General features: G+C 42.8%; 1 protein-coding gene across 1 annotated transcript; it reads right to left on the bottom strand.

The window, feature by feature from the left end:
- Positions 1 to 338: 338 nt before the first annotated feature.
- Positions 339 to 23,279, bottom strand: LOC135900892 (protein brambleberry-like). Its single transcript, XM_065430489.1, has 12 exons — positions 22,906 to 23,279; positions 21,602 to 21,730; positions 19,319 to 19,480; positions 18,012 to 18,258; positions 16,034 to 16,150; positions 15,253 to 15,432; positions 13,585 to 13,791; positions 12,195 to 12,315; positions 10,135 to 10,229; positions 9,306 to 9,541; positions 5,657 to 5,742; positions 339 to 1,173 (listed from the first exon to the last, which is right to left on the bottom strand). Exons 1-12 carry the CDS (start codon positions 23,143 to 23,145, stop codon positions 1,047 to 1,049), a joined length of 1,947 nt encoding a protein of 648 aa, XP_065286561.1. The 5' UTR covers positions 23,146 to 23,279; the 3' UTR covers positions 339 to 1,046.
- Positions 23,280 to 24,579: the final 1,300 nt, after the last annotated feature.

Raw genomic sequence — 24,579 nt, 5'->3', positions numbered from 1 at the left:
CTTTTCCAACTACCCCGGTCATGTACTAATTGTGGCCATGCCGTTCCTGCAAACTTCTTAATCTCATCCGCCCACCTAACTTTCTGCCGCCTCCTGCTACGCTTCCCTTCCCTTGGAATCCAGTCCGTAACCCTTAATGATCATCGGTTATCTTCCCTCCTCATTACATGTCCTGCCCATGCCCATTTCTTTTTCTTGATTTCAACTAAGATGTCATTAACTCACGTTTGTTCCCTCACCCAATCTTCTCTTTTCTTATCCCTTAACGTTACATCCATCATTCTTCTTTCCATAGCTCGTTGCGTCGTCCTCAATTTAAGTAGAACCCTTTTCATAAGCCTCCAGGCTTCTGCCCAGTTGGTGAGTACGTTTGCAAACAGCCGCTTGTAATTCAATAATTTGACCATCTGTGTCCGCGGAAGTTTCCATTTATTGCCTCGGCATTCCTTTGAGACGGCAGTGAAATTTCGTTATATTGAAATGGCATATAAACACACGTCGGTATATCGAGGTTTTACATGCATAGGTTTCTATGGACAAGAGGTTATGAAAAGTTGAATATTTTGTTATAGCGACAATTTCATTATATTGAATTTCATTGTATCGAGGTTTAACTGTAGTTCATTCTAAAAGCAGCAGGACAACAGTGCTTTGTGTGAAGGACATAAAATTGAGCAAAATAATTATTTGACGGGACCCAGAACAATGCCCATTCACGATACAGTAAAAATTCCTTTGCAATAGCAATAGAAAAATGCCCCTGCATGGACAGCTTTGCACAGATGCATGGATACAATACACTTGTTTAAATATCCATCTGACGGCATTTTTGTACATGCGCAGTGATAAAAGAACAATGGACATTTTAAAAGCAATAGCATAAACTGTGACCACGCAATATTGTAAATGGAAAACCATGCAGTACTACCATGCTTTCAATGATTTTAGGGCCAATGACAGTCAGCGACAGGAAAATAAGTGACATGTATAGCAAAGCTGAACAGCATGACGAATGCTCGTATGGTAAGTGTCGACCATACACGTGACTAGCAGTGGTGATGACAGTAATCTTGTCCCTTGACGCAAATCCCTTTACAGGGCACACCGGATTTGTTGAAACCACTACAACGGCGACGAGACCCACTGGATAACACTGATGTATTCGAAGCAAAGCTGGAAGGGAATAAGACATTGTTAGCTATGCAGAGGCAAGTCGGGTTATAAAAGAAAACAATACATCAACCATTCCTTCGAATGAACTCATTTACTACAGCACCATTCCCTCATGGTGGAGACCACCATCTTGCTTGAAGTGAACAGTTATACAGTGTTCGAGGCAGGGGGTTGGTTGAACAACAATGTACCGTGGAGATACTTTGCTGTGAGCAGTTCATGCCACTGAAACCGTATGGTGTCAGTCGGCTTCTTATATGCATCCATTGGTGGCCTTGGACGAGGCCAAAATGTAGTGTGGGCAGCGGATTCGCACAGTATTTGTACAGCTGGCCGATAACATAGCTTGGTGTGTTTGTTAAAACATGGCAGGCTAAAGAAAACGAATGGGCAAGCTTTCCTAGCTGTAGAAGCACTGAATGAATGCAAACAAGTCCTGTGCTATTGTAAGTCAAAGCACAAAGGTTTCGGCAGCATCAAGACTCATGGCTGTTTAATGAAAAGTATTACCCAGCAAAACCAGCAGTGCAGTTTGGCAAACAGTAGTAAAATAAAAAAAAATGCTGACTGAATCCTATCCTGCACACAAATACTGTCGACTGCCTGCCAGTAGTTGCTGAGAGCTGAATTGTACAACACGATATGTTTTACGCATTACAATTTTTAAAAAAGTGCATGCAGCAAGAAACAGTATCCTAAAATACGTCATTTTAGGTTTACCATTCAACCCTTGATGAATTGCTGTTTAGTTGTCAAATAATTACATCTTAATTACATCTCTATGGCTTGTGCAAGTTATGTTGATACAGTATCTATGGTGTCTATGGTATAGTTGCGAAAGCATTAAAAAAAAAAATTCTGACCCCCTGGAGATTTTTAGTGTGCATATAAATAAGCACGCAAGCATTTGTGCATTTGCTTCCATCGAAATGTGGATGTCATAGTGAAGGACATTGAACAAAACATTGCAATCTGCTTATTTAGCGACTTCACTGATTAGCCATAACATGCACAAGTGCTCCAGGCCAACTAAAACAATATACACAAGCAGCTAGGGAAATAGCTGAACAGGAATACATGAAATACATTATTTTGCAAATGTGCTGATGTGATCCGCAGAACAACTTTGGTGAAGAACAACTATCGTACCATGTTGTGTTTTAGTTTGCCAACCTTTACCGTGCCTCTATTCAACCAGCTTGATGCCAAGCTCAGGCTTGTGTACTAACAACGACACAGTGCAAGCACTACCAAATGTCATGTCAACCTTTTTAGAATGACAAATGAATGAAAACTGCATGTTTTGTACTGAATTGATGGACATACCAGCCAACTCACCCGATTTGTCCAAGAGACCCCCCGATTTCATCCTATCCTTTCAACTATATGAACATGGCAATAAATCTGAGAAACCGCCCCAACCCCACTGCGAAAAAAAGAATATATGTTGTGTAGCACGGCTGCATCATAATTGTGATTATGCACTAGGTGGCTAGCCGAAGTCAGATTTAAATCAACCATTTCTGTGCAGGCACTGTAGGCCTAATTCAGACATGCGTCGAAGAGTACACGTGAGGCAAAGGTAAAATATGCGACGCATAATGGCCAGTTCCCTTAAGTAAGCTTCGTCATATTACAGCTGTGTTACGTGTTGAAACATTAAGCGTAGAAAGAGGCCCACTGTCATAGGACATAAAGTAAGTGTTTCTTAATTACACATGCGTTGCCTCCAGTCACTGTATGAGCACCGAGACTTCCGATAACTGCAGTGGCAGCCATTCAGAGCCGTTTCTAACGTTATTGTGGTGATTTGAGCCGTTCCTTCACGTGCCTTGCATGCCTCGTGCACTGTATCAGTATCTAGTATGCATTCCTTAATCACACACACGCACACAGTCAGTCTTCGGTCACAGTATGGGTGCCAAAACATCTAATATAACTGTGCTGGCAGCTATTCAGAGCTGTATGTGCCATTACTGTGGCGATTTAAGCCCTTCCTTCACCCACCTTGTATGCCTCACAGACCGTTGCTGTAGCCCAGGAATAAAAGAGCGAACATTTTTATGTATATATTCTATATATTTTGGGGTTTTATGTGCCAAAACCACGATGTGGTTACGAGACACGCTGTAGCGGGCGACTCCAGATTAATTTTTACCACCTGGGGATCTTTAACTTGAACACAATGCACGGTACATAGGCATTTCTGCGTTTCCCCCCCATCGAAATGGAGGAGCGTAAATTTTTCTCTCATTTGTTGTCGCCATCTAGTCTTAGTTGCACTGCACACAGTTGGCGAAATAGTACAATCCGCCTTTTCATTTTCCTGTGCTGCCCTCTGCCAAGAAAACGTTTTGGAAGGGTCCTGGGGCTTTCACCGATTGATTTGTGTACCTGCGCCCATGTTGAGTGCGCGTCCGTTTCCTGTTTCGTGAATCGCGAAACATTAATGGCTTCTCCGGGGCAGAATGTCGTTGCTGGAAGCCATGAAGCATTCAGTAACTACTGGTTGAGCAGGCCTGAGTGCACTGTGGTGCAAACAGTGCGGCCAATGAAGGCACGTCGAGTTCCCTTTGGAGTTTGTTGTCGCCGATCCCTGCACTTGGAGCTGGCTTTTTGTATTCTTTTTAAGCATTAATATGTTATTTGAACATTTTACATATTTAATAAGTCTTCGAGCACAGCCTCCCGTGCCAGATTTATCAAAGCATCGACATCTATAGACACGGATCGTTGTTAGCGTCAAATATTGTGGAAAAGGTGCATCGCTGATATGAAATGTCAAAACGTAGCAAAACATACATACCTATGCATATGTGCCGCATTGTTCCACCCCGAGACGAATCAGTATAAGGGGCCGAACCACTTAAACAACGCAAACTGATCCAGATAACATATTACAGGCTATTTATTTCTGATTCTCGCATTTCTTTAACTCCATCATACAGTTTTCATGCGCCATGAAACATTAGAAAAAACTGTGCTTGCATAACTTAAGTGCTAATTTTTAGGCCGTGTTGTTCTTTCGTGAAAATGCAGGTACCATCACTGACACAGTTGTTATAACTGAGTGAGACAGTTGTTTATGCTGCTGTATATCGAATGCACCGTCTAGTGTTTCCTGTATGACGCAGAGGTAAACAGTACCTCTCTGGAATTGAGAAATGTTTCAGCATATCAACATGTAGAGATCTACCCATCTACGTAGCGAATGTGACCGGCAGCTGGTTCTGGTGATGTACAGATTTTGGCACAACGCCATGTCACCACTTGCCACTTATTATGTAGGCACCGTGCAGAGTGAAGTGTAGTTGATTTTGATTCACTAAGGACAGAACTGAACTATCAAAACAGCTGCCTTCGTCCTAACTGCTTATGCTTAAGTTCAGGTCCACCGGCAGCGGGTGCACGAAGACGGTGGCGCCAGGCTTAACCTTCGCTGAACAGGATCAACATTGGCTCAAAGTTCATGTGCACGGCTTGTTAGGGTTGAAGCTTCTGCGCTTCAACTTTGTAGGCATGTTTTGACTCGCTGTTAGCGAGATTAATTATATATACAAGCGAAGGCACTGTCGCTATCGCATTGTCAGTTTGATGGCCGAGCACGCTGATTTTGTCGGTGCCGTCGACAAGAAAGCCTGTTGCAGTGCGAAAACTCGCGCTCATCGGTTGCGCCGTTGTCGGCCTGGTATGATAAAATGCTTTCAATAACACACTGTGCGGAATAGTCGGTCAATCTTCGACTCTTGTCTTGTTGGTCTCATATCGACAGAGTGCTACTGCACCTTGAATGAATATGTGAAGTCAGGCATGCGCTGCCACCACCAGCAAGTGAGCAAGCATCACCCAAGTGTCACGTTTTCAGCACCACAATGACGTCGAGCTACCGGTGAAGTTTCAACACAGTACATGGCATGAGTGTTTGCTGCAGCGCGCGTCCGAGCACTTACTTTAAAAAAAATTTGGGGGGGGCTTTCTGGTGCGCACGACCGTTCCAGAACGTTTCGCGACTAATCAGCTAGAACAGGTTACATGCACTACTGGACCATGAAAAAGGCGTTTTGCCCAGCACCTGCATGTCGACGAATGCAGCCTAATACGCCTAATAATGCCAGCACTAATATGCCTAACTGACCAATACTACATGCTGTATTGATCTAGCCTGACCCTCCTAGCCTGATAATGATACTCCAATGCAAGTGTTCATGAATGAATGGGCTATTAATTTTTGTATTAGACATTTTGCTAGCATGGCCATGACAGTTCACGTTCAGCACCTACTTCACAACTGCTCACTTCTGGTGATGAGCCCAACTACAAGAATGTCTGTTCTGCATCTCTTGAATGTCTCATACTTGACCCCCTTTGACTACAGGGTACAGTCTACCACAGCGCTTCCAACCAAATCAGAGTAGCATATCTCAAATATGTGAAAACTGTACAAAAAAAAAAAAAAGAAAGAAAGGCCCGAGCTGCAACTCGCCTCCTGTCTGGTGAATCGCGAAAGCCAGGACGAGACCCCTTATCAAAGCTGGAGAACAGATGTTGCTTTGCCAAGTGTCCATTCTCCTGGAACAAGTAAAAAAAACAAAAAAAAAGCCAACATTGATCAAACCAGTACAATTTCTTAGCAAAATTAATAAAACTGAACTTGAGGATGCAGCAACAATGGTAACAGCACTCTCGCTGATTGCAAGAAATTTCAGCAGCTGTACGATGCATAACTTACTGTATATAATATTTGGGGTTTTACGTGCCAAAACCACTTTCTGATTATGAGGCACGCCGTAGTGGAGGACTCCGGGAATTTTGACCACCTGGGGTTCTTTAACGTGCACCTAAATCTAAGCACACGGGTGTTTTCGCATTTCGCCCCCATCGAAATGCGGCCGCCGTAGCCGGGATTCGATCCCGCGACCTCGTGCTCAGCAGCCCAACACCATAGCCACTGAGCAACCACGGCGGGTAACTTACTGTTAAATGCAGAAAGAACAATGTTGAGGCAGATGGAACGACACGCAATGCTATGCATTGTCCTTTCTGCTTTTTTCCTCTATCTCCTGCACTGTACAGTGAATTGTGACGTACTAAAAACAAGCTCAAACATTCAAGCTCATGTAGGATGCACCTGCTACTGTCGTAGACAGCACACAGCTAATGCAGCAAGTGAAGAGCAATACGCACATTATTTACACAGCATTAAAGGAGTATGGATATGACACTTTCGTCACTCAACCCCTCTATACCTCAAAAAGAATAATGGCCAAGGGTTAGAATGACCTAGATAATTTAGTACTGAATACTTTCTATAAACCAATTCAAGGTTTTGGTACCCAGAAGGTAGATGCATCACGAGACACTGGCTTGCTCCACACCTGCAATTGCCATGCACCAGCGCAGCCAGAAGAAACAAGCACAGTCTTCAATTGTTCCTTGCATAGGTCGGCAGAAAAAGCAGATACTCACTTGTAGTCACCAATATTTTTGCAGGCTGTGTACTCGTTCACATACACATGCCACTCACACTTGTGGACAGTCGCTCATGTCCACTCAAAATCACGGTTGCAGACTTTCTTTCATCATCATCATCAGCAGCAGAAGCATCATCATCAGCAGCAGCAGCCTATTTTATGTCCACTGCAGGGCGAAGGCCTCTCCCTGCACCAACCGATTCCAACTAGCACCCGCAAATTTTCTAAGTTCATCGCCCCACCTAGTCTTCTGCTGTGCTCAACAGCGCTTCCCTTCTCTTGGCACCCATTCTGTAACCCTAATGGACCACTGGTTATCTTTCTCTTAATGTCAACTGAATTTCGGCTATCCCTATTTCCTCTCCAATCCACACTGCTCTTTCCCTGTCTCTTAAAGTTATGCCTAACATTCATCTTTCCATCGCTCTTTGCGAGTCCTTAACTTGTTTTTGAGCTTCTTTGTCAGTCTCCGAATTTCCGCCCCATATGTCAGCACCGGTAGAATGCATTGATTGTATACCTTTCTTTTTAATGATAATGGTAAGCTTCCAGTCAGGAGCTGACAGTCTACCGAATGCGCTCCAACTCATTTTTATTCTTCTGCAAATTTCCTTCTCATGATCAGGGTCCCTGGTGAGTAATTGACATAGGTAAACATGCTCCTTCACAGACTCCAGAGGCTGACTGGTGATCCTGAACTCTTGTATCCTTACCCGGCTATTCATCATTATCTTTGTCTTCTGCATATTAAGCCTCAACCCCACTCTTACACTCTCTCTGTTAAGGTCCTCAATAATTTGTTGTAACTTGTCCCCAGTGTTGCTGAATAGAACAATGCCATCGGCGAACCGAAGGTTGCCGAGATATTCGCCGTCGATCTTTACTCCTAAGCCTTCCCAGTTTAATAGCTTGAATACTTCTTCTAAACATGCAGTGAATAGCATTATTGGAGAGATTGTGTCTCCCTGTCTGGCCCCTTTCTTTATAGGTATCTTCCTGCTTTTCTTGTGTAGAATTAAGGTAGCTGCAGAACCTCTAGATATTTTCCAAGGTCTTTATGTAAGCATTTTGTGCTCCTTGATTACATAATGCCTCTATGACTGCTGGTATCTCTACAGAGTCGATTGCCTTTTCGTAATCTATGAAAGCCATATAGAGAGGCTTATTGTAATCTGTGGATTTCTCGATAACCTGATTGATGACATGGATGCGACCCATTGTAGAGCATCCCTTCCTGAAGCCAGCCTGTTCCCTTCGTTGACTAAAGTCCAGTGTTGCCCTTATTCTATTGGAGATTATCTTGATTAATATTTTATATAATATTGGAAGTAAGCTAATGGGCCTATAATTTTTGAATTCTTTAATGTCTCCCCTTTAGTGGATTAGTATGTTTTATTATTAGTAGTAGTATAACGACTTTCTTTCATACACACATTAACAAACACTCATTCCTGTTCACACTCGCGCCGCATTCATATCCTTAGTCCCTCACTAACACTCCATCTCAAGCCTGTGAAATGAGTTTGCAGTGAGCATGAGTGCTCATGAGTAAGTATATCAATATATTTTTTTATTACCAAAATCTTAACTAGTCTTGTAACTACAAGACATTGGCAAGTTTTGTTGTGTCACAGCTTGATAATTTTAAAGCCAAGTCCAATATTTCAATTGGATATTGAAGCCAGTCTCGAAATATCTTGCAAGCACACTTCTTACCATTGACAGTCGATACTGTGGGCATTTATTGTTCACTTCATCATCTGTACATTATCATCATGTGTGTGTGTGTGTGTGTGTGTGTGTGTGTGTGTGTGTGTGTGTGTGTGTGTGTGTGTGTGTGTGTGTGTGTGTGTGTGTGTGTGTGTGTGTGTGTGTGTGTGTGTGTGTGTGTGTGTGTGTGTGTGTGTGTGTGTGTGTGTGTGTGTGTGTGTGTGTGTGTGTGTGTGTGTGTGTGTGTGTGTGTGTGTGTGTGTGTGTGTGTGTGTGTGTGTGTGTGTGTGTGTGTGTGTGTGTGTGTGTGTGTGTGTGTGTGTGTGTGTGTGTGTGTGTGTGTGTGTGTGTGTGTGTGTGTGTGTGTGTGTGTGTGTGTGTGTGTGTGTGTGTGTGTGTGTGTGTGTGTGTGTGTGTGTGTGTGTGTGTGTGTGTGTGTGTGTGTGTGTGTGTGTGTGTGTGTGTGTGTGTGTGTGTGTGTGTGTGTGTGTGTGTGTGTGTGTGTGTGTGTGTGTGTGTGTGTGTGTGTGTGTGTGTGTGTGTGTGTGTGTGTGTGTGTGTGTGTGTGTGTGTGTGTGTGTGTGTGTGTGTGTGTGTGTGTGTGTGTGTGTGTGTGTGTGTGTGTGTGTGTGTGTGTGTGTGTGTGTGTGTGTGTGTGTGTGTGTGTGTGTGTGTGTGTGTGTGTGTGTGTGTGTGTGTGTGTGTGTGTGTGTGTGTGTGTGTGTGTGTGTGTGTGTGTGTGTGTGTGTGTGTGTGTGTGTGTGCTCCTCTTCTTCATCGCGCGGGTAGTCACATCATCATAGTGGACTGGGCCGAGGGTCCTTCGCTGCGTCTCTCAGGCTCAATAAAGGTCGGCCCTTAACTGTGACGTCACAATACATGTATGTACTTCTTTAACGAAAGACAAATCAGCTTAGTGATCAAGCATACTGATGAAGGCATAAAACTCGCCTTTCTGGATGTCTGCAACAAGGAGTCAACTGGGCTGGCCACGGGAGTTGAAGTGGCTGGAACTATGTCTGGCATAGTGCCAGCCTCAGCATTTCTCAGCAGCCAGCGTGACACATTGGCACTGCTGCTGTCTTCCTCAGTGTCGCTGACAGGAGGCGTCGACTGCCGTTCTTCAAGCAGTGGCGTGCTGCTTCGCGACCCTGTAGCAGACACTCGGCTGCAATGTCTTGAGGAAACTGTTGAAGGGTTGAATGAGAGAAGATTACAACTAGGGCGGTCTGGATTCTGGATCAAGGTATGCATATACGAGTTAGCTACGAAAGTAGCCTTTATGTAGAACACAGTACAGTTAGTAAAAGTCTAATACACCAATATGCAATTCTAATGACTAAACATTACACTTAACATTTCTACAAGCAAACTGCGCTGTACAACAGTAAAAATTCATGACAAGGGCGGTGATACCTTAATTACAATTTATAATTTTTTGACGAGAGGTCAAAGTTTCAGATGTAAATTGTTTCCATATTTAAACAAAAATGTGAAATGGCTTCAACAGATATTTGAAGCAAAATTCACTTTTTTTTTTAGCTAATCGCATGCTATTAGACAATCATTTATAGTTATGACTGTAACTTCTTTCACATATCTAGCAAGACATAGTGACCATTTCCTAACTATATTCAAGCCAGCTCCTGCACCATATTGGGACTAGCTGTTGAACACCTTGTTATATTGAGAAAGCTAAACAATTTTTCAACTGCCATACGCATTATTGTAAGCAATGTGAACTTTATCCACAATTGTCAGTTACAGCAAATCGACTTACTTCTCTGCACACCATCGCTCAGTGGTGTCGTGGCACCTGACACGCGGCACCTGTCTTCATGCCATGTACTGTCCTTGGTATACATTGCCTCACTTCTAAAAGCAAGAAAGAAGGCGACAGGTTGCAGAATGCATACTCTGAATGCTGCACAGAAATGTAAAGGTCACATGTAAAGTCTTGGTCACAAGTACACAGGACATAGTTTGCATGAATACATTGAAACTTCGCACTTTACAGAGTGCCTTGTACTGGGAGTGCCTTGTACTGGAACCTCAATATAATGAATTATCAAATATAAAGTAAATAAATATTTCTACCCGATATCAGTGTGCAGCAAGCATATACTTATAAAGAATATTGGATTTAATTAATGCATTTTTGTGTCAAACTCAACTTTGTTTTAACGAAGTTTAACTGTACAAATGAAAAATTAACGATGCAAAGCCCCGTCTCTCGCATGGGTAAAGTCAAGTGAATCTCAACATTTTGCAATAAAAGCATCTACCTGAGAAGATGATGGGAGAGGGTGTACTATCTTGATGGAGTGAAACATGAACAGAGACATGTTGTACATGTCTGTACATGTTGCACCATGTAATTACAGCCACTATAAGCTCTGCATATCTGCAGTTGACTTACGGTGTGCACAACTTTGCATCCCAATCTCATCTTTATCTTGGCTCACCTTATCGTTACACTCCATGCCGCCCGAGCCCTGCAAGCCTCTACTTTTCTGCAATGTCTCTGTTCACTTGCATCCACCAACCGGAATTGTAGGAAAGAAGAGACTTGCAGTGTTCCAGCGGCATGATATCAAAATACTGTAAAGGTGAGCGAAGGTCAAGATGAGAATGGGACAAGTTGTATGCTGTTACTGCTTTTTAGTTCAAGATTGAGTTAGATGGAAGTCCGAGCACCTGACGTGCACCACATTGATGTGTCACGGTGGCACTTACGCAATTTCCAAATCCATGCATGGGCTTTACCTGCGAGGTGGTTATACTAACTCTGCCCCTGCCAGTCAAATGAGGGCTTGCTTATTCAAAGTACAAACCATGATAGAGAGGGCACTAGTGATCTGCATTACACAAGATGCTCCGACACTTACCAGTATATTCTAGGGTGTAGAGCGCTTCAAGCTTCACTTTAAAAAAATTACAAGCAGCAAATAAATGTCACGTACTGTATTTTCGCATTTATAATCCACACCCCTAATTACAACAGCTCGGAATGAATAAAAAAACATATCAATGCTTATGATACGCGGAAGTAACTGCATACAACACTGCTCAAATCTTTCTAAGAACAGTCTCCATTCACAGATGCACGACTCGTCTACGCCGTATCTTCGGTCAGCGACTCTGTTGCGTCATTCTTCGGCGATGCTGACAAAGCTGGATTCATATGTCTGACGTTATCGCGGTCATTATCAGTCACATAATATCAGACGTGAATCGGATCACTTCGCAGCTAACACTCACACAACAGCGGATGAGAGTGTGGACAGTGAAGCCTTCACATCGGCACGGGAGCAAACGCAACCGAGCCGAAAATCTGAATGGTGACCTGGCTCACTGCTGTATCGCCAAGCACTTTGCACAGACTGAGGGAGCACCGCGGGAACGGGTGATGTACGAGTTTGCTGGTGTGGCATCCACTATATTCACCAACTACTAAACGCAAAATGGCGACTCGTAAAGGGGAGGAGAATGGGCAAACGTGAAAGAGATGAGAGGGGAGCTTCAACACGCAGCAGTGGGGAAGAGGTGGGGCTCCCTAGGAGATAATGAAACTTTGTATGGCGAAGAACCTTGCCTCAAGGTGTGTCTTCATGGCAGCGTACATATAATCTGCGCTGCAACTTTAACGTTAAGTTTCCTGAAATTTTGTTGCAGATTATATGCACAAAATACGGTAAGTACATTGAAGTTAATGTATAATACTATACAACAGTGAGAATGGCATCGATACCCATAAATATCAGCTTTGCAAAAAAGAAAGAAAAAACGAAACAGTGCCACAGATAGAGGCAAGATGGTATACTGTAAAAAAAGACTTGCCTGTACATGGTAAAGCCATTTGCAGTCCTGGACAAATTTTCATCAGGCCTTGCATCCAGAGCAGGAAGCCGAGAGGAGCGGCGCCGACAGAACCCTCGAATGGCATGGCATGCCATGTCCCCTGGTCAACGTATAAATTAGGTGGAGCCTCCTGGGGTGCGATCTTGTACGCGTTCCAAAATAGAACGGACGCGGTCCGTTCCACCGAGCCGCACACGGTTGGTCAGTTTGAACGGTGAAGAACGCCATGACGTCAATTGTGAAGTGATATCTGCTGTCAATCATTCCGTGTTGTCTGCTATCGGACGAACGCAACGGAACGGACCGCCAATTTCGCGACGGAAAGAACGGACCACCTCCGTTCGAGTTTGGAACGCGTACAAGATCGCAGCCCAGAATTCAGTGTATATTGACACTGCTCTGCAACAGACACCAGGTAGCGCCTTTCTTTCTTCTTTAATGGAATGCCTGTTGTCGCCTTTTCCCTTTTTCATTATCACGTGGCAATGAACAATATAAACATTAAGTGAAATAATTCTGCAGCTAAGACAACCATAAACACTAACACAGTTGAACATGTTAACAGCGCTCAATCCAAATGAGCTGAAATGTGCATGAAAGTGCCTATGTGACAGCGGCACTTAATATATTTCAGTTTATAGAATGATCTACAATGTTTGATGTTACAAAGGATCAAAGGCCGAAAGATATTGTAGTGAAGGGCTCGGCATTATATTAAATAGTGACCAGAGTTCTTTAACCTGAGCCCAGCACATGCACGCTTTTGCTCCCAGCTTTAAGTACACCTTTAAATACAGCTTTAGCCATTTTCCATGACCTTCATAGCATTGCCAGAGCACTCTCTCAAGCAACCACCAAAGTACGCCATAAGCAAAGGTCTCTAGGCTCTTCAGCTAATGAAAGATACCCATGCTAGCAGATTCAGTCATAAAGGAATTCCGCTAGTACTATATAGTATTAGATGTTCCTAGGCACAATTACTAGCTCAGCTCGACTTACAAATTCATTATGGGGTTTAATGTTCCGAAAGTGCATAGCAGTCTTCATTTTGCCAGGCGCTGCTATTTTGGACGCCTTAGTGAATGGCTGTGAATTACTTTAACAACTGGGTGTTTGCTTCAACATTCCTTGCAAAGCACGATGCACAAGAAGTATTTCATTCCACCCCCCTTGGAATGCGATTGCCACAGCTGCAAGTCCAACGTCATACGCAGCAGCATAAAGCCACAGTGACTGAGCCACAATGGCAGGCAGCTAGCTCGACTTGGTTTCTCTTAATTTGGGATGTTATTAGCCATACTGGTCCAGCAGAAGTTCACAAGGTGCCGGCACATAAACAAAACAGAAGAGCATGGTGCAATGCACGCACCTGCGAGGAAGATGGCCAGCAAGACAGTGAGAGGTCCAAAGTCTAGGCCACAACTTTCCCGAATGCTGGCGACCGCGTTGACAGGCACGCTGAAGAGTAGGAACACTCGCGACGCCATCGGGAACTGGAGGAACGCAGCGAGAAACATGGCCACCAGAAGGTAGCCACAATGCAGGACACAGCAGTAGATGGCACTCAGCTGGTCACCTAGAGAGAGAGAAAAACGAAACAGATCCCACAAACAACAGGAGTGGTGTAAGCAGAACTTTTGCACACACTGCACCACTGCAGCCAACCAAGCGTCGCTGCATCACATCAACTTTGATGTCTCCCCTCCACTACCATGGGCCGATTACGTCATTGCATATGCGAACTGATTGGTATGGGCAGCCAGTACCTCTCCTTGCTTCTCTCAGTGCTACACCTACCCCTCCTGCCCCCCACCTCCGCAAAGCCCACACCCGTATTGAACAGAAGTGCCATTTGTTTTGTGACAAAAAGTTGCAAAAAAGACTAGGCAGCTTGACGAGAACCTGGTCACCTCGCACGGAGTGCAGCACTAAATCTGATAAATGTGAGGATGCAAGCACGCTTTACTACCGAATGCAACTGAAAATAACACGTACACATGTATACACACAATACAAGTTGTATGTACATATAATATAATGCCTCATTGAGATAAATAACAGACACCACAAGCCAATTACACTAACAACATACTGCCAATAATTTGCAATATCTTGTAAGGGTAATCATTCTCTGCAGTCTTAGAAATAGGGTAAACTGAGCGAGTTGGTGCGTATTCATGTAGAACTTTTCAGCGTGAAAATTATACAAGGACGAAAAGACATGTCGTGTGGTATCCCTTCCATCCTTGTATAATGTTCCTGCTGAAAAGTTCTCCACAATTCAACCTATGTGTACCATTGACCACACCATTTAGATCGGTTGGACACTACAAAGAAAGCTTTGCATTAATAAACCATGCAATTCGCAGTGTGGGCATTTACAATGAATGTTAACCCGCTTAAACTATAGACAAGCTTAATGTTTGTAAAGAAATAGGCAAAAGTACTGGAAAAAAGAGCAGAAGACTACATTTACACTTCTACTGCTGTTCTTGCCCTACGGAAAAATAATGTTTGCCGAGAACTTTATGTAGAAAACAGCAATGGTCAGGCAGCACATTTCTTCGAAATTTAGATGCAGTGTGGGACAAGCCACACTGCTCCCAGCACATAATCTTGCTGATAATGCTCATCTGCCGGCAAAAAGCACTGCATTGCTAGACATCTCTTTTGTTCAAGGTTATCAGATCTCAGGTCCGCACAGTCCAAAGCATCTCCACCAACATCACCAGAAAACTTCAGGAGAACGGCATCAAACTGGTCAGTACAAGACCGGCTGAGCAAATGCATTAAACTGCTTTATTGCTAAAAAAATATGCGAACTTATCTACGATTGAACTTTTGGGTTTTTGATGTCCCAAAACTGCCCAGTGGATTATGAGGGACACTGTCGTGGAAGGCTCTCAATTTTAACGATATGTGGTCCTCCAGTGTGCTCCAAATATTAAGTACAACAAACTTGTTTTATCATCAGAGCACCTAGACTCAATCCGTATCCAACAGTAAAGAACAATGGGAAGCAAATAAAAATGCCAACCTGTGCTGTGCAGGAGCCGCACCAACCAACCAAACTTGCTGTCGACGTCTTTTCGCATCGTGTCTATCACTTCCTGGACATAACCAATGCTGGCGTTGATCTTGCCGAGATTGCTCAGAGTCTCCTCAAAGCGCACGGCAGCAGTTTCTTGTCGACTAAGGACCACTTGAGCTGTTTGTTCTGAAATGTACAAGAAAGCTGGCTACATGACGCTGGTACAATACCAGCAGAATGTAAATGTATTGCACTAGCAAAAATGCAACAATATGTTCCACAAATTGCTGACGTGAGCTGCACAAACATGCTAGCATTAGGAGTCTGAAGCTAACACCATGCTCTTCTTTAAGCCCTAAATTCAGAAGAAAAAAAAGATTGATTCATGTGGCTTAACATTTCAAACATTTCAAAGCAATCTTGCAGTGGAGGTCTGCAGAATAACAGGAAGAATAACTGAGCATATTTGCATTTGGCACCTTATGAAATGCGAATGCCACAGCTGGAAATAGCCCCCATGACCTTGTGCTCAATTGCACAATGCCATATCCATGGGGTCGCCACAGAAAATTTAAATAAGCAGGCATGGCCCTCTTCAATGCACACTATTGTGCTGGCAATACTTGTTGACATCTTTTACAGGACATGCTGTACCATGACAGAGCAAGTAACACCAAACGAAGATCACCATCCACGAAAACGAAGCAATTTCATAAGGTTAGATTGTTGCATGCATCCCTGGATTTGGCACACAAAAATATACTAGCGGTAGTAAAGTAATACATACCTAGTCTTTCTTGCAAGAACTTGGCATAATTCTGGACAGCTGATAAGTCTTTCAGCAGTTCTCGATGATTCACTTGCCGCTGTTGTTCATTGGAGAGCATCATAGTGCTAGCAACGTCTATTTCAAAAATCAATGTAAGAAAGGCATGTCAGAAATATGAAAAGTAAAGAAGCATCTGGTGTAGGCTTTATTTTGTATCTAAAGTTGAAAAGTGAAAATATAATATTTTAACGATACAAAATTAAGCACAGGACAATAGTAGATTGCTTGAGAGAAATATGAATGCACGAAGAAATGTTACAGAGTGAAATGCTAGCTTTATGATAATGGTAGAGAATAGGGGACATGAAAGGTGGTAGCACGAATCCTTGACAAGTGTAGTGCAGGATTACGGCGATATCTTGTGAAACAGGTTCAGACAGGAATGTTTTGAGCAAGGTGGGTGAGACATTAAGTTTAAGAAGTTCATTTCTGTTACACTTGACGTGCTGCAATAGTTGTTCAGACCAAAAATAACTGAGCGATGTTTGTTCTGCTTGTAGTTGATAAATGCAGTGTGATGCGGAGTTAAGGTCGAACATGTGTAGCAAGATGTCAAACCAAAACTGAACTAAAACATTACTTTGCATGGACTGGAACACAAGAATTTTTCATTTGGAAATGAAAGCAAAAAGCAAAATAGTTTTCCATTTTAGGTTGGCCATCTTCTCTAGAATATTTCATCTATGCACTACTCAACAAGGCTACCTAATTTGCGAATATACATGTAGGCATACTGTCATTTTACAAGTAGCAGCACTTGCAGTTTCCAACGAGGACCTCTGGGAGCCAGGATTGTTAGTGGTATAATACACTAGCGAGTCTTTGAAATGAATGAACGTCAAATAGTTCTTCAGTAGTGGGAGGTCTATATAATGGACGAGATGAATAAGTGCTTCCTAGCTAAGCAGTTACATTTGGTCACACAGTCACAACAACTGAAGTAGTAGCGATAAAAATGAAATTCATTAAGGAAAACTGAAATTGCTTTTTAATATATTTTTTCTGACATGCGGTTACACAATCACTTCATTTTTTTCCCAAGAGCTTGAGGCATGAAGAACAGCAAGCATTAATTTTGTCTTTCCATGCAGCTCAGGAGCACCATCAAGTCTTTTTAGAATAAATTTGTGCTGTTTTCTTGTAATTATAAGTTCTCAAAACAAACTGGTTCAAATTGTATTTTTTGCCTCAAAGTTGAACCATTCTTGCTGTACCAAAACGGTGAAGGTTTTGGTTCAACACTAGGGATGCAGTATATATAAACTCATGGCTAGCAAGCACAGTGCTATGACAATAATATTAGAAAGAAAATTTGGAGGATGCTTAAGCTTCACCTTTAAGAGTGGAACTCGATAGCATACTAAGATCCCCAAGTGTTTCCCATGCTTCCTGCCAACTGCAGCTCATGTAACTGTAATGTTTACCGGGAAACGATGGCACCAAACACTATGCTCGGAGGAGAGCTTTCTCGTAGAAATGCAGCCTGTTCTGTGGGCTGCAATGTGGCGGAGGTGAGTATTATCCGGAGGTTTTGCAAAGAACTGGGCATGCTGCTCCGTGGCCTCGAAGATCTGGCGCACACAAATCGCGAACATTGTGGCCGGTCTATGCATGGTATAAACGCTGGAAAGGGGTTTGAGTTTCTGTGTAACAGAATTAAGTTTTCTCGCATATTCAAATTACAATCCGACGCTATCATGTCTGTAGGTTGTTTGTAAGTGGTACTTTACGATTTTTCGTATGTATTTTACTTTGAGAAATTCTATTAGTTCAGTAACTTCCTTGTGCTACATGAATGGCCTACGTGGTTGGGTATGCATGGGCGGGTTTGCTTGGTACACCGATTTTTGCCGAAATGATGGTCGACGCGGGATGCCGACATCGAATTTTCGGAGACACGGAGCCCTTAACGCTGTCACGTTAAAAACTGTCTCACCGAGCTTCTTGCGAATGGTGTTGGTCATTTGGGCAAGCTCCCTTTGGCCAGCAGCAATGAGAGCTTTCTCAAGCATCAGTTCCTTCAGGTTTTCTGCCACAAAGTGCTGCACACTCTGCTGCGAGCTCTTCAGCTTCTCCTGTTGCTGCATCAGAGCTTTCTGGCCCGAGGACATGGTCTCCAGCGTCTGACTCGTCAATGCACTCACTTTCTTCTGCTCCTGCTCCAGCTGATCCATTGCTTTCACCTTTTCAAAAAGGACAAAAGTGCCGAGAAAAAAAAAAACAGTAGGTCCCTTCATTCCGCTCGCTGTGGCCAAACTCTTGATGTGTTCGAATAAAGAAACTTCCCAAACAAATTGAACATTTGAGAAAAGCGAGCTTCAAATATTGAATGAAATATTGAATATCATTATCTATTTTCTAAGCAAAGTGAAATATAGAAATTGTGTGGCGTTTGTTTAGTACAAGGCCTACATCATTTGATACATCTTGACATTTGGTCAGCTGAGGAAATTATAAGTTACAATTGAAATGCGATTGTGTCCAGCATACCATTACAATGAAACACTTGGAGCTGCATACACCAAAATGCACTTAGAGTGCTCTAGTTGTTGAAGGAAAGTGCCATATGCTACAGATGTGCAGATCAGTTTAAAGGGATCCAAACGTGTTGAGGAGGTCCAAGTAAAAGTATTCACTTGAATTTAGAAAACACATTCATAAGCTGCCTAAAGCAGGGCCATATTTTTATTGCATGACAGGGAATTATGGAGCAGAAGTTAGAGACTCTGCAGCTCCCCTCTTGCATTAGTCTCCCTCCATGTGGACTCCAACAAATATTGTTGTCACCTATATTCTGACAGGAACAGAAACTTCAAACTGTGAATACTTTAAATTATTATACGAGTATCACATTCATACTCAAGCTATTCAAATATTTTGTGCACCCCTACAAAACTTTTTTTTTTTTTTTCGCAAGTGCACCGTTATCAAAATAAGGCATCACTACCAAAAACACATTCTTTCCTGAGTAAAATGTCAATCACTGCAACCTTGGGTTGAAGACTACTGATCACAATGTTAGTTGTTACCTGACCTTGTGTTATCATTAGAGTCAGTTATCATTAGGACAGTGTAAAAACTCACCCTGGACACATTTACACAGTAAATTAAATCGTTTGACCCTGCACCAGGGTGTCACAGTTTTGCAGAAGCATGCACAAACAGCTTTACAAGTGTTTTCACTTGCAGCCCAGAGTCATCAACATGGCAGCATCCATCTAATGAAATGACGACAGGTCATACCTGTTGGTCAGTGGTCCAAATCAACTTGTTGACAGTCATTTCAGTCTTGGCGTAAAACTGCTGCTGCCGGGTGCTGTAGCAGACTGCCCTGGCACGGTTGCTGATCAGGTGGTAGGTGTTCCAAGTGTGCTGATCCATGCCTTGTGTGCATTGCCGTAAAGACTGAAAAAAGAATGCATTGCTCCTGCAAAACCACTTTTGTTGATAGCGTATTGCAGTTTTAACAGATTATGGAACTAAGCAGGCGCATAGATGGTGTGCCCTAACAGTCGCTTTTGCAAGATGGGTACCCAAAGAATGAAATGTACAGCTGTCACGTTCGAAGAGTTGAAACCTACCGTAAAGCTCAGGTGAACACAGCCCGATTACCACAGCTGTCCCTGCCCTATTTTATTGAAATTTTAACCCATACTATCTTGAACTGCAGTGTAGAACTGAGCTAGTGTTTTCTCCCTCATTTTCACAACTATCACAAGCCTAGAAAAGAGGGAAAGGAGGCTAAATGTGGGAGGTCAGCTTTATGGCTTCTTTACAAAAGAAGCAAAAGTGAAAAGGTGACATGGACCGGTGGAGCACGTTATAATTAATAAATTGTACACACAAGAAAGACTGCGGAAGAGCATTGAATAAATTCTAGATTATGCTTTCAGCAGTTTAATAGTGCTTTAGTAGTGCAACTCTAGGGAAAATTCCAACAGAAGTTTCTATTGTAAATATACAAGAATTATAGGTCCAACAGCAAGACGTACAGGTCTCAGATTTCTGCCAGTCCTGTAGCTTCCGATACATGGAAATACAATGTTCTACAAGACAAATAAAATGCTTTATAGGTGCCAATAGATGCAATAAAGTAGTGATCATGACATAAACTTCTATTACTCGGCAAAAGGCCAGCTGAGCAGATGCACCAAAACATTGAGAATGAAGGCACAGAAGGCTTCACTTTAATTAAGGAATTATGCATTCTAATTCAGGAGAGCACGTTGTTGGGCGAGTCAGTTGTACATACTTAAAGAAGGGAATTGCGCTAAACAAAAAGACACGGACACGCCCGTCCATGTCCTTACTCGTCCGTGTCTTTTTTAAGCGCAATTCCCTTCTTTAAGTATGCATTCTAAGCTGTATATTTCTTGCACTGAGGATACTTAGGTACAGTTCGTTGTTTGACTGCGTCATTTCGTAGAGAACCGAACAGTCTATTATAAGAGTGCCATCCTGTACGTGAGCTATCTTGCAGGACAGCAGCAGAAAACAGTCAGCAAAGTAAAATGAACAATTAATGCATCTTTGTTGAATAGATCGCTTTGGTACACAGCACCTACACAAATACACTCGTAGGCTAATAGAACAATACAGGCTGTCAGTCTATCAGGTCTACTGTTTCATAGACCAATACTGGCTATTTGTTTTATCAGTGTACCAGGTCTATCGTTTCGTAATCCAACAGGATTACATCAATAAATTTTCTCAATTGGAAGTTTTCCCAGGGAACAGTGCATTCTTTCAGATGTGCAAGTTAGACAACCTCAAATAGTACCGTCAGCCTGATACAAAACATTTTAAAATTACGGAGAATGGGTGCAATGTCAAAACAATGTTTTGTGACAGACCAAATGCTATCACAAGCCTATATTTTGTAAAATTGGACCATCATTAGAGAAACAAGGATAAAAAAAAAGGAAGGCGATTCAACCTCTAGTTGTAGTCGACGATGGACAACTGGGCGAGTGATGGGTGAGAATGGGGTGGAGTCGCAGCACATGGCACTATCAAGTCACTCCTCGTTTGAAGGGAGTAGGAAGAGTACGAGACTGCTTAAACTTTTTATCTCTGGGATTGACCCACATTTTTTTAACTGCATGTGCCCATGAGAACGGCTTTACGCTTCACCATCTCCAGGATAGGCCCATGAAAAAGGTTAAAAAGCGACATACATGATACGGAAAAATAGCCGCAACTCACTAAGAACCATAATGCATTGTTTTCAAAAATCTCTTGTCAGCTAGGAAGTAGACAATACAACAAAAGCAGTCAGCTCCATTTAACCTGTCAAGGGACTATTCAAAGCACAAGCTACGAAATTTCCAGTTTCAATTTGCCCGACACTGACAAAGTGCGGCTCTGTCATTATAAGTTTCATTGCTGCAAGAAATCTTCATATTCTCTAACACCGGAGAGTTGGCTAATTCATAGACAACCAGCTATATTTATAAGTTGGAAATTATATGCTAATAGAGCAATGTTATTTAAAGCATTTGATTGCGCCAACGGAAATACTCTTACCATTTCGTCCGTACAAGGAAATGTAGGCCGCCCTTCAACAGCTGACTGACAGTTTAGCAGCTTTACACTCAGCTTCCCAAGGTCCTCCTCGTTGAGCTGCGAGCATGATGATGTCAAACCAAGCAGCACCTGTAATGAACAAGATTGAAACAAATGTGTACTGATCCAATAACAATTATCCTTGCTTGTTCAATACACCTTTCTATAAGTACAGTGCAATTTAGTATCAGCCTTACCTTTTCTTGTCCAATACAAATAGACCTATCAGACTAGAAGCAGACAGAACTTAGTACATGTTAATGTGCTGGACGTAATATGTCTTGGTTAGCGAACTGATATACCAAAATATATAACGCTTGTTTTCATTAGTCAGTTCCTGGCACTGGTAAATTTGTTAAATATAACAATGATTATTAGGCTTTCCTCTTTCGATCAGGTCACCAAGTGTGGAGAGCACAGCATAGCCACAACACACACATGCACACACAAAGAAAAAAAAAACATGCGCAAAAAAAATACCTATTGGCATCAGTCATCCCACCAATTTCCTCCATTTACTCACTGAAATTTCCCACAATCAGCTTTTCAATGTGCTGCTTAAGTTTCTGAATGTCCAGTCTTGAACACACACATGAGTTGTTGTTCATATCTCCCTGAGCCCCTGTCCACAAATAAACTACTGTCAATACTACATCATAACCAGATACGCGATAATGCCAACAACCACGTGATCTTGGCGATAGGACCATACTTGTGCCAACCAATAAGCTCTATATCCATGGCCATACGTGTTGCGAGAAGCGCATGCACTCCTAAATTTTAGCACACCAGTGCCCAGTCAGTTGAGAAGCTGGACAAATGTGCCTCGAAATGAGCGGTCAATTTGGCGACACGAAATGGGAACTTGGGGTTGTGAAAACTAGTCCCTTCACATGCTAACCTTTGTTTCGGCACTGCTGCTGGCACACAAAGTCTCAGTGCTGGCTGCTCACAGCGAAACTTCCTGATCTCTTCGTCGCATCACTTTTATCCGACATGAAGAAAATTGAGGCAAACTAGACAGTCGCAAGAGGGTAGCATAACTATGCTGAAAGTACACCGCAATATACCAGAATATATCCTTCACTGGCTGCTTAGGAGGAATCCGACCGGTTACCGCTAACCGTTTATGATGTTTTCTTACAAGTACACACCGAATGACTTTGATAAGGACACGAAATTTAAAAGCAACGCATCACAATACTGCTGTAAAGGTTATACGGCATGGAAAACTACGACTTAGACATATTGTAAACGTGACTCACCTTGTGGTGGCATACGTCCAATGTCGACAGTTGAAGGCCATACTTTTTTCCTTCCTTAAGGAATTCTTCATCAGCCGTTTTCATTTCAAAAGGAACAACGGCGACCGTCCCGTCCTTGGTAAAGTCCTTCGCGTCGGCTTCCGAGTTAGTCACAGGCACAGGCTTGGTCGCAAACCAACCAAAGAAGCAGTTGGCAGGAGCCAAGACCGTTAAAAAAAACAATACCGCAGATGGGCGCATGGTGTACGAATTGGCCCTTGTTGGTAATGAAACGCCGCTTTGCAGGTCTTAACGTGTCAGTGTCTACGTCAGGGGTTTCCTGTCAAGTACCAGCAAGCAGTCTAATCAGAACAGAACTTCAAGCAGCTTTTAAAGCTTTTAAAGGTCCCGGAAGAAGATGATTGGTTAAGACTTCTTGATGATGATATGTGCTTCATAAAGACATTTAAAAATAAATTTTATCCAACTTGTTATTGGTCAATTAATTTACGCTCGCATTAAAATTGAAAACTAGTGCTTTAATTTAAGTGCACGTTTTTAAGGACATTTTACCGATCTAAATTGTAAGCTCGTGCATGGTTCTTGTTTCGGGGCGCCCTTAGGAGCGCACGCTTCCGTGGCCCGCTTTTGCTTCGTCCGCATCATGCATCGCAAAACTTAAACTGCCTGAAAATATCGTTGCCAAGAAACTCTTGATTGTGCGGTAAGATGTAGTTGCAAGCAAAAATACGCCTAGCGACGGCTCCCCCCCACCAACCTCCGAGTAACAACATCCAAGCTCGAGGCCATGCTTTTGCTTACAGCATGGAAAATTTCACAAAAAGGTCGCGTTTTGTGATACAGATTGTTCAGTGTAGCACTTGGCACTGTTACTTGTCTGGTTTGTCAAGAAAAAAAAAAGTTCGAATTCACCTTCATCTGTACCTTTTGATGTATGCAATGTCATATGGATACATACAGCAGTAAGCGCAAAATACTTTGCAAGGTTTTTTTTTTTTTTTGAGCGAAATATGCACGTTTCTGTATTTTGTGAGACGACATGATCAGTGTTTTGTACAACTCGCAGCAGGAGTTGGTCACGCAACACATGTCAACGTGGATGAGTTTGTGGCAGTTGCAGTGCATCGCTGAATATAAACTTTCTCGCTTTCAAACTCTTCCAATAAAAACACTCGTTTTCACGTAGACATGCACAAGCTTTGCATGCACGCCACGACACAGCTCGAGCACTACACAAGCTCGTCTTCGTCATGCCACCAGTTAGCACCACCCTAAATGGTCTTTATTCTTCGAGCTGGTCTTTCCTCATGCACACTTATGGTACTTTTTAGCGAAGAAGTTTTCAAAAAGTATTTTCAACTTTTCTCTTCTTTTTTTTTTTTTTTTTGAACTTCAAGGGTCTTCAGATGGGACTTTACTGACGGGTGGGCGCAAGAATGGGGGATAGCTTCTTCGACATAGTACATAGCTTCTTCGATGGCATTCTTGAAATCAGCGGGATCAGGGATAAGAGCTTTGGCTGCCGGGAAGATAATTCCAGTCGTGAGCTGTGTGCACATAAAATGCCTTCTGCAATGTGGTAGTGCGGGCACGATGTGTGATGACGCAGTTAGGATGGCCTGTGCGTGGTGTTCGACGTACTGGTTGGATGAGGTGGCTGTCTCGGGGTGAATG

This window comes from Dermacentor albipictus, chromosome 2 (assembly GCF_038994185.2).
Source record: "Dermacentor albipictus isolate Rhodes 1998 colony chromosome 2, USDA_Dalb.pri_finalv2, whole genome shotgun sequence".
Taxonomy (NCBI): Eukaryota; Metazoa; Arthropoda; class Arachnida; order Ixodida; family Ixodidae; genus Dermacentor; species Dermacentor albipictus.
The sequence above is the reverse complement of the archived record's forward strand: the minus strand, read 5'-3'. Positions and strand labels throughout refer to the sequence as shown.

What these genes read in the sequence shown, in the direction of transcription:
- LOC135900892 (XM_065430489.1), bottom strand. Translation starts at nt 23,145, where the DNA reads ATGCGCCCATCTGCGGTATTGTTTTTTTTAACGGTCTTGGCTCCTGCC. An exon ending in TTCCTTGTACGGACGAAATG is followed by an intron (nt 19,481 to 21,601) that starts GTAAGAGTATTT and finishes TTCTTTTTTCAG; the next exon opens with TCTTTACGGCAATGCACACA. An exon ending in GCGGCTCCTGCACAGCACAG is followed by an intron (nt 13,792 to 15,252) that starts GTTGGCATTTTT and finishes CTCTCTCTCTAG; the next exon opens with GTGACCAGCTGAGTGCCATC.